The following is a 14,990-nucleotide window of genomic DNA, read 5'->3' on the forward strand; positions in this document are numbered from 1 at the left end:
TTATAAAAAAAGTGCAAAAATTAATATGAAGAAGTTTTTTCAACTGAAAGCAAGGAGCACCATTTAAACTTAAAACAAACAGAGATTATTACGCATATGAAGGGTTCATCTTCTCCCAAACACATCGTTCTTCATCTCTAAAATATTTTTAGTAATTTCAACTATTTATTTTACGGCCTTTCTGATTTAGGGGTAATTCTTATAGAGTTGGGACAAAATTTAAGCTTTAGTGTTAAGAGTGAGGTATTAACGAGGGAACAAACCTCCTCACATACATAATAAAAATATAAGAATATAAAAGTTCGTTACGTAAGTTAATTCTTAAGTTACGTATATTTTTTACTAATAAAAACGTTCATTAAAAATTAAAAGTTCCAGTTGCCTTTTCAAGTAACCAAAAAATTAGAGGACAACTAGGCTTCCTCCCCCACCCCTTTTTTCTCAAAGTCGTCTGGTCAAAACTAAGAGAAAGCCATTTAGCAAAAAAAAATAATACGCAAATTCTGTTTTAATTATTCATTTGCGGAAAGCCGAAATAAAAACATGCATTAATTCAAAAACATCCAGAAATTAAATAAAAAAACTAGTTTTTTTTTAAATGAAAGTAAGGAGCGACATTAAAACTTAAGACGAACAGAAATTAATCCGTGTGTGAAAGGGACTATTCCCTTCTCAATGCCCCGCTCTTTACGCTAAAGTTTTTTGCTGTTTAATAAAGTAGAACTAAGAGAAATTGAAGAGATTGAGAGAAATTGAGATGTGTATTGAAGCCTTTTGGCTCTTTACTAGAGGAAACCCTAGAGCGTTCCCTCTGATAAGGTTTCTTATTTAGATAAGTGGCTTTGTTTGATTCTGGATCTCCAAAAAGGCTTAGGGCATTGGACTGAAACTTCAAGGAAGTATTGAGAGGAATGTGCATGCCGACCATCAAACAGGCTATATCAATAATATCTAAGGAACAGCTGAGGTTATTAAGTTGAAACTTTCAGGGTATGTTGAAGTGTATATTCAAAAGTGATCGGTGGGCAACCTGCCCCCTTGCCCATTTTAGATGCCCAATCTTCTCAACACAAACATAAATTTTAAAAAGTAATTTTTTTCAAAATAGTCAAAAATCAAATGGCAACGCCTTCGGGGATGCAATGCCCCCCACAGCCACCAGAGGAATGGCTGTAAATTATGCAATTTGTCCTTTTTTAAGAGCAGGATTTATCCTTAGGAAAAGGGGCAATGTTTGATCCTGGCTGCGTCCAAAAATACTAAGAGTATTAAGATGAAACTTTGAGGAATGCAGAGGAATATGTTGAACTAGATCAAAACACACTATCTGCATCCAGTTTATGAAAAAGGCGTATCTGCAATATCTTAAAAACGACTGAGGAAGTTAAAGCTGAGACTATAAAGACAGGTTGGGGTGGGGAATGTTGAAAAGTTATTGGAGGAAAATGAGTCCCCTTTGCATACACTTTTTAGCTACACTCCCATGGATAACACCGGATTACAGTTTTGAAAAAGACATTTTCTTTTTTCAAAATAGGCTAAAGGTCAAATAGCTATGGCTCCGGGACGATATACCCCCCCCCCCATAACCAACGGGAAAAGTGCTGTAAGTCATTCCAGTTGGCTACTGTCTATATATTAAGGTCAGTTATTAACAAAAGGGACACGTTTGGTCCTGTATCTCCAATATGACTTAGTGTATAAAGATGAATTTTTCAGGAAATCTTGAAGGGGATACTGAACAAAACCAAACTGTGCTATATTCAGGACCGTTGCCAAAAGAGTGGAACAGGAATTTCTAAATAACAGCTGAGTGTATTAAGTTGAAACTTTCAGGGCATGTTGAGGGGACTAGTGGAGAGTGATCGGAGGGCAACCACTCCATCACTCAAATTTTAGATGTCCCCCAAGACACCCCCTCTCGTGAAAAAAATACCCCTGTAGTCCTCAGGGTAAGGAATTTAAACATGGAAAGGGTTGTAAGTTATACCTGGGGACAAATAAGGTTTCCATGGAAAGAGCGGTCGTATAAACTTCGGAGGGGGCTAATTTTATTGGTAGTCAGAAGTCCTAGTGCCCTTTTAAGAGTCAAAGTGATCGGAGGGTAGTTCCCCCCCTCCCACACACTTGTTGTATTTTCCTGAAATGTATTCAATAGGAATTTTAAGTTAGCCATTTTATTCAAACTAATCCGTAGATCATATAAGAAAGATTTTGGTGTTGAAAAAAAAATCCAGAGCCTGGGGGCAAGGGTTGTAAATTATGCCCCGGCAGTATTTAGAGTTTTTATGGAAGCAATGGTTGTTTAGGCTTTAGAGGAGGCTTTGGTTGAAAATTGAAAGTTCTAGTTCCCTTGTAAGAATTAAAATTGATAGGGGACAGCTACCGCCCCTCCCAACTACCCCTCTTTTCACCAAACGCATCTGGTTGGAATTTTGAGATAGCAAGTAGTTCAAAGAACATATAACAATATCTCCTGGGCTGACAAACCCCAGAGCACTAGGGCAAGGGTTCTTAGCAGTGGCGTAATTTTTTCAAAATCCTAGGGAGTGGAACATAGTTGGAGCCAATTTTCCTAAATCAAAATTCATTTGCCATTTTTTAAGTAATTAATCTTTTAATTAATTCAATTTTAATAAAAGTCCCTTTCAGAGGCGCCATTTGGGCCAAATCTTGGGGTGGGCACGAACTCCATCTGGGCCCCCCTCCCGATTCACTTTGTGTCGCATAAGAAAAATTCAGGTTTGGCAGCACATTGATCGAATATTCTAAGTAAAAATGCATTTTCAGCACCCATGTGTTGCTTGGAAATGTACTGTAACTAAATGTGGAACGGAAAAACATACCAAGAAAAAAAAATATAACAACATTCAAGGTAACAAGGGGAACCGCCGAGCTTTCATCTTTGCAAAATCGTTAAAAAGCTGGTTGTAGTCCAAATTTTTACTAAATCCTTCTCTGCAAATATCAAAAGGAGATGACTGAGACGATCATCTCCTGTTGTAGACCGCAAGTAGTTTTTCACTATTTCTAGGCTAGAAAACAAACGCTCATTGCTCGCTTTAGTCTCAGGAAGTGTGGCAGCAATACGAAGTACTTTAATTACTTCTGAGTAGGCCACTGGTAATGCCTGAAGATGGTCGACAATGTCTAGGAAGCTTTCCGGCCTTTTCTCCTCATTGAGCAAGAAACGCTTGACAATACCAGCTTGCGATTCGAAAAGAATGCTGTCGATATCCAGCTCGTCGTAAAGAGAAGAGAAAAGCTTGAGCAGCTCTGGGTCCATAAACTTGGTTGAGCTTGGATCCAAGGCTTCGAGCGTACCCAGCACTGGCAAGTTATATGTGAACCTTCTGTCAAATTCAGCTAGTAGACGGTCAAAAGTTTTGAAGTATTCTTGCTTCATTTCATCCGTCAAAGTAGTAGTCCAATTTCCAGATTCGATGAAATTCTTTTCTAGCTTCAAAGTTGTCCAAATTGTTTCCGATGCTTTGTGATCTTTTGAGTTCTTTAAGGTCGTCCTTTCTGACCAGCAGAGGAGGGTCTAGTCGCGGGTCCATTCACAGCAGGTACTTCAATTTCGAGTTCTGTTGCAAACTCCTTAGCCTTCTTGAAAAGCGATACAAATGAAGCATCTCAACTCAGGTTGGTGAGTTTGCTTCTTGTGGCCTGAGTCAGGGTGCGCAATCAAGAAACAAACCAAATCGACGGCGACGGCATGGAGTTGCTGAGACAGCGATTTTGTCGCTCGCGTAATTACTTCTATATAGTGCAGTTGGAAGATAACAAGGAACGATTCCATCAAGAAACGATAGGCCAGGAACTGACCTATTTTAGTCTATAAGCTTAGAGGAACTACTGCAAATATTCAGAATTTATAATATTAGTATAATCATCTAGGAAACGGGCATTTGACAGAACTTGAGAATTAGATTATGTATCTAACTTGCTTTCAAAGTTTACAACGGTTAATAGCAAATAGTGTTATTATTATGGCCGGCAAAGGACCCTTTTTGGTGGAAGCTTGGGCCCCCTGGAAAATCTGGGGTGGGCGTTTGCCCACCCCTGCCCCACCCAAATGGCGCCTTTGTTCCCTTTAAGTGTTAAAATAATAACTGATTTTTCACTTATTTTAACTTTTTCACACGGCGAAATTCACCAATATTGCATAAAAATTTACCTTGTCACAAATGAAACGCTTTCCAGTATCTAACTTCTGACAACAATTTGTTGGGAACTAATTTCTCCCTATTCCAATAAAGTATCCAAATACAAAAAAAATCCCTTCCTTATTCATAAGCAGACAAATTACAACTAACAAAATGAATCGAATAAAAGTTCATTATAGTCCGAGTTCCGTATCTCAGCACTCACTTATGCAATCACAAACAGACAAAGACTTGACATGAAAAAGGATTTAGCTAGAAGTGTAATTTATATAGGCGATTCCCGACAAGTAATAGTTGAGATAGTTTAGTAGCATTAGTAGTATTGTTAAATGTAGCAGTGGTAGTAGTGTTAGTAGTGACATGCATAGATTACCTTTTTGTCAATTGATTCTCCCCTTTAAGTATTCTCTGAAAGTTTCAACTTTATACCCAAATCCATTTTTGAGATACATCCTTTTGTCAATCTATGTGCACATAGTGTGTTTTGAATTAGTTCAAATTCCCCCTCAATATTTTGTAAAAATTTTACCTTCATAAGCATAACTTTAATTGTACTAATGCCATAGTAGTAGTGGTAGTAGCTGGAACAACAGTAGCAGTAATAGTTTATCATTATTATCAGTAGTAACAGTAGTAGCAGCAGTATTAATAGCAGTAACAGCAGGCAGATTCTGCCTTTTGGTCAATTGAACATTCCACTCATGAAGTCCCTGAAGTTTCCCCTTTATATGATAAAACGTTCCAAAATATTGCTGATACACCCGTATCAGCAATCTCTATACATATAATATGTTTTGATTTAGTTCAACTTTCCTCTCAACTTTTCCTCAGATGTTTATTTCAATATCCACTGTTTTAGTAGCACTCGCTACTTAAGCAGTAGTTTTAGTGATAATAGCGATAGTAGTAGCAGTAGTTGTGGTAACAGTAGAGACAGCAGTAGTTGTATTAGTAGTAACATCCAAATATTGCCTTTTTGGTTTATTGTTCATCTCCCTTATCATATCCCAAAAGTTCCAATTTAATCTAATCAGTCATTCCTGAGTTACACCTTTTTGACAACCCATATACACATAATACATTTCAATTTAGTTCAACACTCCCCTTAACATTCCCTGAAAAACTCACCTTAATGCCCTTCGTATTTCGGGAAAGTAGAAGTCAGACATGCACACCTTTTCTCAATAACATATACTTTAATGTAACCAATGAACCTTCGAAAATTTTTAAATATTCATTGGTCAGACAGAATCACAAATGAAAAAATCCGCAAACTTGCCAACCAGCCTCTGGTGACTGATATCATTAGAGCTCGGGGGTGGAGATACTTGAATCTTGTTCTCCGAATACAGGACACTCAGATCCCAAAAGACACTTTACATTGGCATCCAAACGGAAGACGACATGGGGAAGACCTCGGAACACTGCAACGAACTTACCAGTCTGATCTGCACAGTATCCATGCTTCTCTTCAACGCGATTGGGAAGACATATATGCAGCTGCCGAATTCAGAAAAGATTGGCGAAGTCTCGTGGATGCCCTGGTGCCTCTGGTGGCATATATTCTCTGGACTGATTTACATAAAATGGCTATGTCACAATTTCAAGATGTGTCTTAGGAATTCTACTATGGTTAAAAAATAGATATATTACACGAAAATTCGGAATATTTGATATTTCTGCTAAAGTGGATCAGCAATACGATGGATTTCTTAGACGATCTACAGAAAATAGAATAAATTTTCCCCTTAATTGTCTCAATGGAAAAATAGTTTTGTTGCCATCAATATAATATACTGTTTGTTTGTTTGTCTGTTTGTTTGTACGTCTGTACTAAAAAAAAAAAAAAAATAACAAAAAACAAAAAAACTAAAATTAAACACCAAAACTAAAAAAAACTAAAAAAACTAAAAAGAAAAAATAGAAAAAAAATAAAAAAGACTAAAAAAGGGGGGGGGGGGTTGAAGGTTTTGGGGGTTTGGGGGGACTTAGGGGGGTTTAGAGGGGTGGGGTTTTGCGGGGGTTAGGGGGGACTAGCTGACACTCCACGTGTTGCTGTGGCGCGCAGCGCCACAGCAACGCGTGGCAGGGGTCCGCTAGTACCTTTAATAAAACAGCTATTTACGCATTATGTATTACGAGTGTTTATGCGTTAAGTTTTATGAGTGTTTTTAGTGTTACGCACTAATGAGCTATTATAAGTTATTTATTATATGTTTATGAGTTATTATAAGTATTACGAGCTGCTTATTGTCATCCTTTTCGTTAGAAGCGTAATTTTATATTTTTCAGTTTTCTTTGCATTTATTTCCTATACTCCTCTGTATACATCCATATATGTAAAGAGGGCATAAATAAATTATTATTATCAAAATGGAACTAGAACTTCCAGTTTTCAACCAAATAACCTAGCTCTAAAGTTTGTAAAACCATCCATTCAGTACAACCATAAATACCCCCAGGCCATAATTTATAACCCTCGCCCCCAGGCTCTGGTAGTTTGTATCAGCCAAAAAGCCTTGTTATATGATCTTTTAACTATTTTGAGTAAAATGGCCATCTCAAAACTTCTATTAGATACATTCCGGGAAAACACAACTCATGGAGGGGGGGGGGCTGGAGGTTACCTGTCCTCTGATCACTTTGACTTTTAAAAGGGAATTAGATGTTCTGATCCAATGAGCCCCCTCCGAAGTATATAGGATTACACTTTTCCATAAAAACCTTATATGCCCTCAGGGCGTAGCTTACAACCTTTACCCTAAGGGGTGCAGGGGGTTGTCATCCTTAATGACATAATTTCTGGACCCTTCAACTACGCTCAACATGATTGATATATCAAAATTTTAACTGGATGTGGTTGGGGAAATGATGGGCATGGAAGGTGTATCGCTCAAATCACTTTCAACTGTACAAAAAAGGTACTATAACTTCGAATCTCAAATAAAATGAGCCATATTTGAAGTTTATACGACCAACCATTCCATAAAAGCCGTATATATCCCCAGGGTATAACTTGCAACCCTTGCTCCAGGGCTCTAGATAATGTGTCAGCCCACTTGGAGTGTTATATGTTATTTGGACAATTTTGAGCAAAATGGCTATCTCAAAATTTCAATCAGATGCGTTTGGTGAAAAGAGGGGTAGTTGGGAGGGGGGCCAGTTGCCCTCCAACACTATTGACTCTAAAAGGAAACTAGAGCTTCCAATTTTCAACCAAATGAGCCTCCTCTAAATTGTATGCAGCCATCCCTTCCATAAACACCTTAAATGTCCCCGGAGCATAATTTACAACCCTTGTCCCAAGAATCTGGGGATTGGTTTCAGCCCCAAAAGCCATGTTATAGGGTCTTTGGACTATTTTGGATACATTGGCTATATCAAAAATTTCTCTTGGATGCATTTCAGAAAAATAACGAGGTGTGTGTGTGTGGGGGGGGGTGCTGCCCTCCGATCATTCTGACTCTTTAAAAGAGTACTAGGACTTCTGATTACCAATACAATGAGCCCCCTCCAATGTTTATATGACCACCCTATCTATGAAAACTTTATATGCCCCTAGAGCATAACTCACAACCCGTTGCCCTGAGAGCTATGGAGAGGGTTGTCATTCTGAAAGACAAAATTTTCGATCTTACAACTACGCTGAACAAAATGGCTGTCTCAAAATTTTTATTGGGTATTTTAGAGGGAATGATGAGCTTAAGGTGGGAGATATTTGCCCTCCAATAACTTTAGACCGTTAAAAAGGGCACTAACTCTCTCAACTTCCAGCTGAATGAGCCCTTTGTGAAGTTTTTAAGACAACTCCTTCTACACTAGGTGCCCTGGTCTAAAACAAAAAAAAAAAACAAAATAAAAATACATAAAGAAACTCAATGCCAACATCGTTCACGATAAATCCTGCATCTTAAAACAAGGTTAATTCGATAGTTTACATGCCTTACCCCGGGAGCTACATGGGGTATTGCATCCCCAGGGGATATCAAGAGAGACATCTACAAATGGAATGATGGCCTAGTTCCCCTCCAGTCACTCTTCACTGTCCCCCCCCAACGTGCCCTCGAAGTTTCAACTTAATACCCTCAGATGTTATTTAGAAATTCCTGACACACCCTTTGACAACCATCCTGAATGTAGCGTGGGTTAATTTTCTTCTGTATCCTCTTTAAGATTTTCCAAGAAATTCACCTTTATACATTAAGCCATTTTGGAGATATAGGACCAATCATGTCCCTTCTGCTAATCACTAACCTTATACATAAGCAATGACCAACTTGAACAACTTACAACACTTATCCCATTGGCGGTGGGGGCCTATATCATCCCTAGAGAAATAGTTATTTAACTTTTAGCCTATTTTGTAAAATTGTCTTTTTCAAAGTTGTAATCCGATGTCATTGGGGGGGGGAGTTCAGCTACGAAGGGCATGGAAAGGGGCCTCACTTCCCACCAATCACTTTTCAACATCTCAAACCCCAACCTATTCTTAAAGTTTCAACTTTAATTTCCCCAGTCTTTTTTAAGATATTGCAAATACGCCTCTTTCATAAGCTGGATGCACATAGTGTCTTTTAATTTAGATCAATATATTTCTCAAAATTCCACTAAGTTTCACGGACACACCCAGAAACAAACATTGCCCCTTTTCTAAAGGATAAATCCTGCATGTAATTAAATAAAAAAAACAACTTTTTTGAAATGAAAGTAAGGAGCGACATTAAAACTTAAAACGAACAGAAATTACTCCGTATATGAAAGGGGCTTTTCCTCCTCGACACCCCGCTCTTTACGCTAAAGTTTTTTATTGTTTTAAAAAGTAGAGTTGCGAGAAAGAATCAAACTTTAGCGCAAGGAGCGGGGTGTCGAGGAGGAAAAGTCCCTTTCATATACGGAGTAATTTCTGTTCGTTTTAAGTTTTAATGTCGCTCCTTACTTTCATTTCAAAAAACTTGTTTTTTTTATTTAATTTCTGAAAGTTTTTGAATTAATGCATGTCTGATTTTGGCTTTCCGTACATAAATTATTAAAATGAAATTTGCATATTAATTCTTTTTTTGGCTAAATGGCTTTCTCTTAGTTTTGATCAGACGATTTTTGAGAAATAAGGGGTGGCGAAGGAGGCCTAGTTGCCCTCCAATTTTTCGGTTACTTAAAAAGGCAACTAGATCTTTTAATTTTTAACGAACGTTTTTATTAGTAAAAAATATACATAACTTAAGAATTAACTTACGTAACAAACTTTTATATTCTTATATTTTTGATTATATATATGAGGGGGTTGGTCCCTTCGTTAATACCTCGCTCTTCACACTAAATCTTGTTTTGTCCCAATTCTTTAAGAATGACCCCTGAATCAGAAAGGCCGTAGAATAAATAGTTGAAATTACTTAAAAAATTTTTAGCATAAAGAGCGAAGTATTTATCTCCTCCTAAATACCTCGCTCTTTATGCTAAAGTATTTTTAGAACCCCTCATATGCGAAATAATCTCTGTTCGTTTTAAGTTTTAATGCTTCTCCTTACTTTCAATTGAAAAAACTTTTTCATGTTTATATTTTCAGTGTTTTTTTTTTTTAATAGTAATGCTAGAAAATCCTGCGCCCTTTTCATTGAATTTCACTTCCCCCATGAAATATTCTTCCAAGGAAAGATCCTCCCATATAGCCCCCTCCCCTGAACCCCACACCCAAACCAAAAAATCCCCTTGAAAACGTCGTTACACTTCCCAATAACCATTACTGTATGTAAACATTAGTCAAATTTTGTAACTTGCAGCCCCTCCCCCAGGGACTGTGGGGGGGTAAGGCATCCCCAAAGACATATTTATTATAGTTTTCGACTATGCGTAACAAAATGGCTATCTCACAATTTTGATCCGTTGACTTTGTGAAAAAAATGAGCGTTGGAGGGGGCCTAGGTGCCCTCCAATTTTTTGGTCACTTAAAAAGGGCACTAGAACTTTTCATTTCCGTTAGAATGAGCCCTCTTGCAACACTCTAGGACCGCTTGGTCAATACGATGACCCTTGGGAAAAAAAATAAAACAACAAACAAACAAATAAACACGCACCCGTGATTTGTCTTCTGGCAAAAAATACGAAATTCCACATTTTTGTAGATTGGACCTTGAAATTTTTTTTATAGAGTTCTCTGATACGCTGAATGCGATGGTGTGATTTTCGTTAAGATCCTATGACTTTTAGGGGGTATTACCCCCTATTTTCCAAAATGAGGCAAATTTCTCAGGCTCGTAACTTTTGATGAAAAAGACTAAATTTGATGAAACTTATATATTTAAAATTAGCATAAAAATCCGATTCTTTTGATATATCTTTTAGTATCGAAATTCCGTTTTTTAGAGTTTCGTTTACTATTGAGCCGGGTTGCTCCTTAGTACAGTTCGTTACCACGAACTGTTTGAAAAAGGACAAATTACATAATTTACAGACTTCCCCTGGAGGCTGTAGGGAGCATTGCATCCTCAGAGGCGTAGTCCTTCGACTTTTTGACTATTTTGAAAAAAATGATCTTTTCAAAGGCCTTGGATATTAAAGTGACACCTTGACGAAACGTTGAGAGAGATTTAGATTAAGCTAAAGACTGCTATGTGCATGCTGGTTGTCAAAAGGGCGTATCAGCGATATCTAGGAAATAGCTGAGGATATTAAGCTAAAACTTGGACGGTGTGTTTAGGATGACGTTGAAGAGTGATCAGAGGACAATTAGCCCACTTCCCTTTTTTAAGACGCGCCTTCACCTTATCACTAAACGAAATTACCCCCTCGTCTTCACAGCCCCTGGGACAAGGATTGTAAATTATGCAAACTTTTAATTTCAAAATTTTAATAGAGACATGCCCCCCTCCCCATCTTGAAGAATTTCATGCCTCTCACATTGCCTTTTGGGCAAGGATTTTAAATTATGCAATTTGCCTAATGGATACATGCAAGATTTATCGTTGGGAAAAGGAGGAATACTAAGTCAAAATATACTATGTGCATTAAGTCTATCAAAAAGACGTATATGAAATACCTTAACAGCTGAGGTCATTAAGATGGAACTTTCAGTTCATATTGAGAAGGATGTTAAAAAGTAGTTAAAGCCCCTCCCCCCATTCCTTTTTTAGCTCCCTTTCCCCTAAAAAGACCAAATTCGGAAGTAGCTATCTTGTTCAAAATATTCTAAAAGTCAAATAACTATGCCTCGGGGGATGACATTGCCCTAAAAGCGTAAAAGAACTAAGGCCTTTTGATTAATATGGACTTTACTTAAAATATGTTATGAATTGTAATATGAATATGAATATTATATGAATAAAAGCTGAAATATGCATGCAGAGTATGAATTATGAATTATAACATGAATTACTGTATTGTGATTTTTTTTATAGCACTGAAAAATAAAAGATAAATCACTTAAATAAAATCATCAACTGATGAGAATTCTTGTATTGTTATTATTATACATTAAATGTTTAGTTTGTTTTCATTACTTCTTTCCAGTCGTTTTGATTATTACGGTTTTTTTTCGTCAATGCTTTGAAAAATCAAAGGGCACTGTTCAAAAAATATAGTTTTCAATAAATTACAAGTTACGATTAAAATGATCAACAAAATACGTAATAAATTGCATGATGTATAAATAGCGTCAAACTAAAATAGAACACCTAAATTTATTATGGTGAGTGCATTTGTAGTAAAATAATAATTCTATTTTTACCTCAAAGTTTTACGAGAATTCCCACATTTTGTGCGTTATTATGCTAAACCTCCCAATGAAACAGTTACTAAACCCAATGTGCTAGAGGGCACTGCTATTAGTTTCCAAGCATTGATTACTAATTGCTTAAAGCCCAGTAATTACCAAATAAACACTTAGGAGGATTGACTGATATTCATTTTTGACAAGATTAACTTAATTCGTGGCAACTTGCACCTCCAAAATAGAAGGGGAAAGGGATATAGGAAAAAACAATTTATGAGAAGAGGTAAAGCTTCAGGACTGCTCCTTTAGTACTCCTCTTCAAAAAAGTTATTGGGGCTGCTGACCTTCTTACACCCTGACTATGCCCATTCATGCTTCATAATTGCTATTAAATTATTTTTTTATTCCTCTCTTAATAAAAAGTCTACATCATTACCTCCAAGTCTGCTCCTCCGTCATTTGTGTTATTTAATTGTCTGCATATCGCTTTTGATGTATTTGTAGCGGTACTGTTTAAAGGTCTTTCTTTAACCATACAGACAATTGCAAAGTTCAAATTTATCCGGAGATGAAAGAGTATAAACGTCCCTGTCATCACCATAAGTGCCAAGCTCATTCGACATGATGGAAATAATTTGGCTAAAAATAAATATTACTATAAATAGAATATAAACTATATGAAAAACTTTGAAAATATTAGGCCCTGAAATGAAATACTCATCTGGAATCCGAAAAAAAACAACAAAAAGGAAGCTTCAGTATTACTATTGGGAATGAAAAAAATACAATTACCCTTTTTTATGACAAGATTTATGGCAACAGGCTGCTAAAATCTCGGGGTTTGATCAACTATTTACCTAGATCCCTCAGAAAATAATTGTTAATGGAGGCGCAGCGTCTTACACAGATGTTCTTCAAGTAATCAGTGCGGGACAGTAGTATTCAGTACGAGTAAAGAAGTCAGTGAGGGGTAACTCTCAACCTTTTTTTAAAATACAGCGAAACTGCATCATAAAAAAGGTATTCGCGCAATAAGTAGTACTATTGGTTCATGATATCTTGCAACTTAAAATGTGTATCCTGTATAAAATCTATAAAATTTTTATGCTTAATTATTCTTAAAGAAGAATTGAAATTTGCAGAGTATATAACTTTTTTTTGTAACAGTGTAGGTTTATGTAGTGAGAGAAGGGGGTGCAGCTAACTCTTATTTTGGTAATTTGATCCACTTAAGTTTGTTTTTCATTAGGTCTTGCAATTCCTGTTTGTTTTTGTCTCGAGTTCTTCAATCATAATATTATTAAATAAAAAAAATAGTTTTTTTTTTTAACTGAAAGTAAGGAGCGACATTAAAACTCAAAACGAACAGAAATTACTCCGTGTATGAAAGGGGCTGTTCCCTTCTCAACGCCCCGCTCTTTACGCTAAAGTTTTTTACTGTTTAATAAAGTAGAATTGAGACAAAGAGTCAAACTTTAGCGTAAAGAGCGGGGCGTTGAGAAGGGAACAGCCCCTTTCATACACGGAGTAATTTCTGTTCGTTAGAAGTTTTAATGTCACTCCTTACTTTCTGTTAAAAAAACTAGTTTTTTTTATTTAATTTCTGAACATTTTTGAATTAATGCATGTTTGATTTTGGCTCTCTGCACATAAATTATTAAAATGAAATTTGCATATTAATTCTTTTTTTGGCTAAATGGCTTTCTCTTAGTTTTGATTGGACGATTTTGAGAAATAAGAGGTGGGGAAGGAGGCCTATTTGCCCTCCAATTTTTAGGTTACTTAAAAAGGCAACTAGAACTTTTAGTTTTTAACGAACGTTTTCATTAGTAAAAAATATACGTAACTTGAGAATTAACTTACGTAAACAATTTTCTATATTCTTATATTTTTAATATGTATATGAGGGGGTTTTTCCCCTCGTTAATACCTCGCTCTTTACTCTAAAGCTTAAGTTTTGTCCCAATTCTTTAAGAATGACCCCTGAATCAGAAAGACCATAGAATAAATAGTTGAAATTACTAAAAATACCTTAGCATAAAGAACGAGGTATTTAGGAGGAGGAGAACCCCTCATATGCGTAACAATCTCTGTTCATTTTAAGTTTTAATGCTACTCCTTACTTTCAATTGAAAAAACTTTTTCATGTTTATTTTTTCATTGTTTTTTTTTTTCAATAGTAATGCTAGAAAACCCTGCGCCCTTTTCATTGAATTTCTCTTCCCCCATGGCATATTTATCCAAGGAAAGATCCTCCCAAATAGCCCCCTCCCTTTAACCCCTTCCCCTCCAAACTAAAAAAATCCCCCTGAAAACGTCTATACACTTCCCAATAATCATTACTGTATGTAAACACTGGTCAAAGTTTGTACCTTGCCGCCCCTCCCCCGGAGACTGTGGGCGAATAAGCCATCCCCAAAGACATAGTTATTATGGTTTTCGAATATGCTGAACAAAATGGCTATCTCAAAACTTTGATCTGTTGACTTGGGGAAAAAATGAGCGTGGGAGGGGGCCTAGGTGCCCTCCAATTTTTTGTTCACTTAAAAAGGGCACTATAACTTTTCATTTCCGTTGGAATGAGCCCTCTTGCGACATTCTAGGACCACTTGGTCGATACGATGACCCCTGGGGAAAAGAAAAAAAACAAACAAACAAATAAACACGCACCCGCGATCTGTCTTCTAGCAAAAAATACGAAATTTCATATTTTTGTATATAGGAGCTTGAAATTTTTGCAATAGAGCTCTCTGATACGCTGAATGTGATGGTGTGATTTTTGTTAAGATTCTATGACTTTTAGGGGGTGTTTCCCCCTATTTTCCAAAATAACGTAAATTTTCTCAGGCTCATAACTTTCGATGACAAAGACTAAATTTGATGAAACTTATATATTTAAAATCAGCATATAATATTTGAACTAAATAAAATTATTTCAAATCCGATTCTTTTGATGTATCTTTTAGTATCAAAATCTCAAAATCCGTTTTTTAGAGTTTCGTTTACTAATGAGCTGGGTCGCTCCTTACTACAGTTCGTTATCACGAACTGTTTGATAAGTTCGTTTTAAGTTTGACTTCTTTTCTGACATAATTTCTGCCCCTTTTAAGTTTTAG

General features: G+C 36.5%; 1 protein-coding gene across 3 annotated transcripts in view; it reads right to left on the reverse strand.

The window, feature by feature from the left end:
- LOC136031119 (uncharacterized transporter slc-17.2-like) overlaps positions 1 to 14,990 on the reverse strand; it is an 89,049-nt gene that overhangs the window by 44,321 nt on the left and 29,738 nt on the right. For all 3 annotated transcript variants that reach the window (XM_065710434.1, XM_065710435.1, XM_065710433.1), the window contains exon 2: positions 12,311 to 12,513. In XM_065710434.1, the coding sequence (XP_065566506.1) occupies positions 12,311 to 12,513 (203 nt within the window). The remainder of the gene's footprint in view (positions 1 to 12,310; positions 12,514 to 14,990) is intronic.

The sequence above is a fragment of the Artemia franciscana genome, chromosome 9 (genome assembly GCF_032884065.1).
Source record: "Artemia franciscana chromosome 9, ASM3288406v1, whole genome shotgun sequence".
Taxonomy (NCBI): Eukaryota; Metazoa; Arthropoda; class Branchiopoda; order Anostraca; family Artemiidae; genus Artemia; species Artemia franciscana.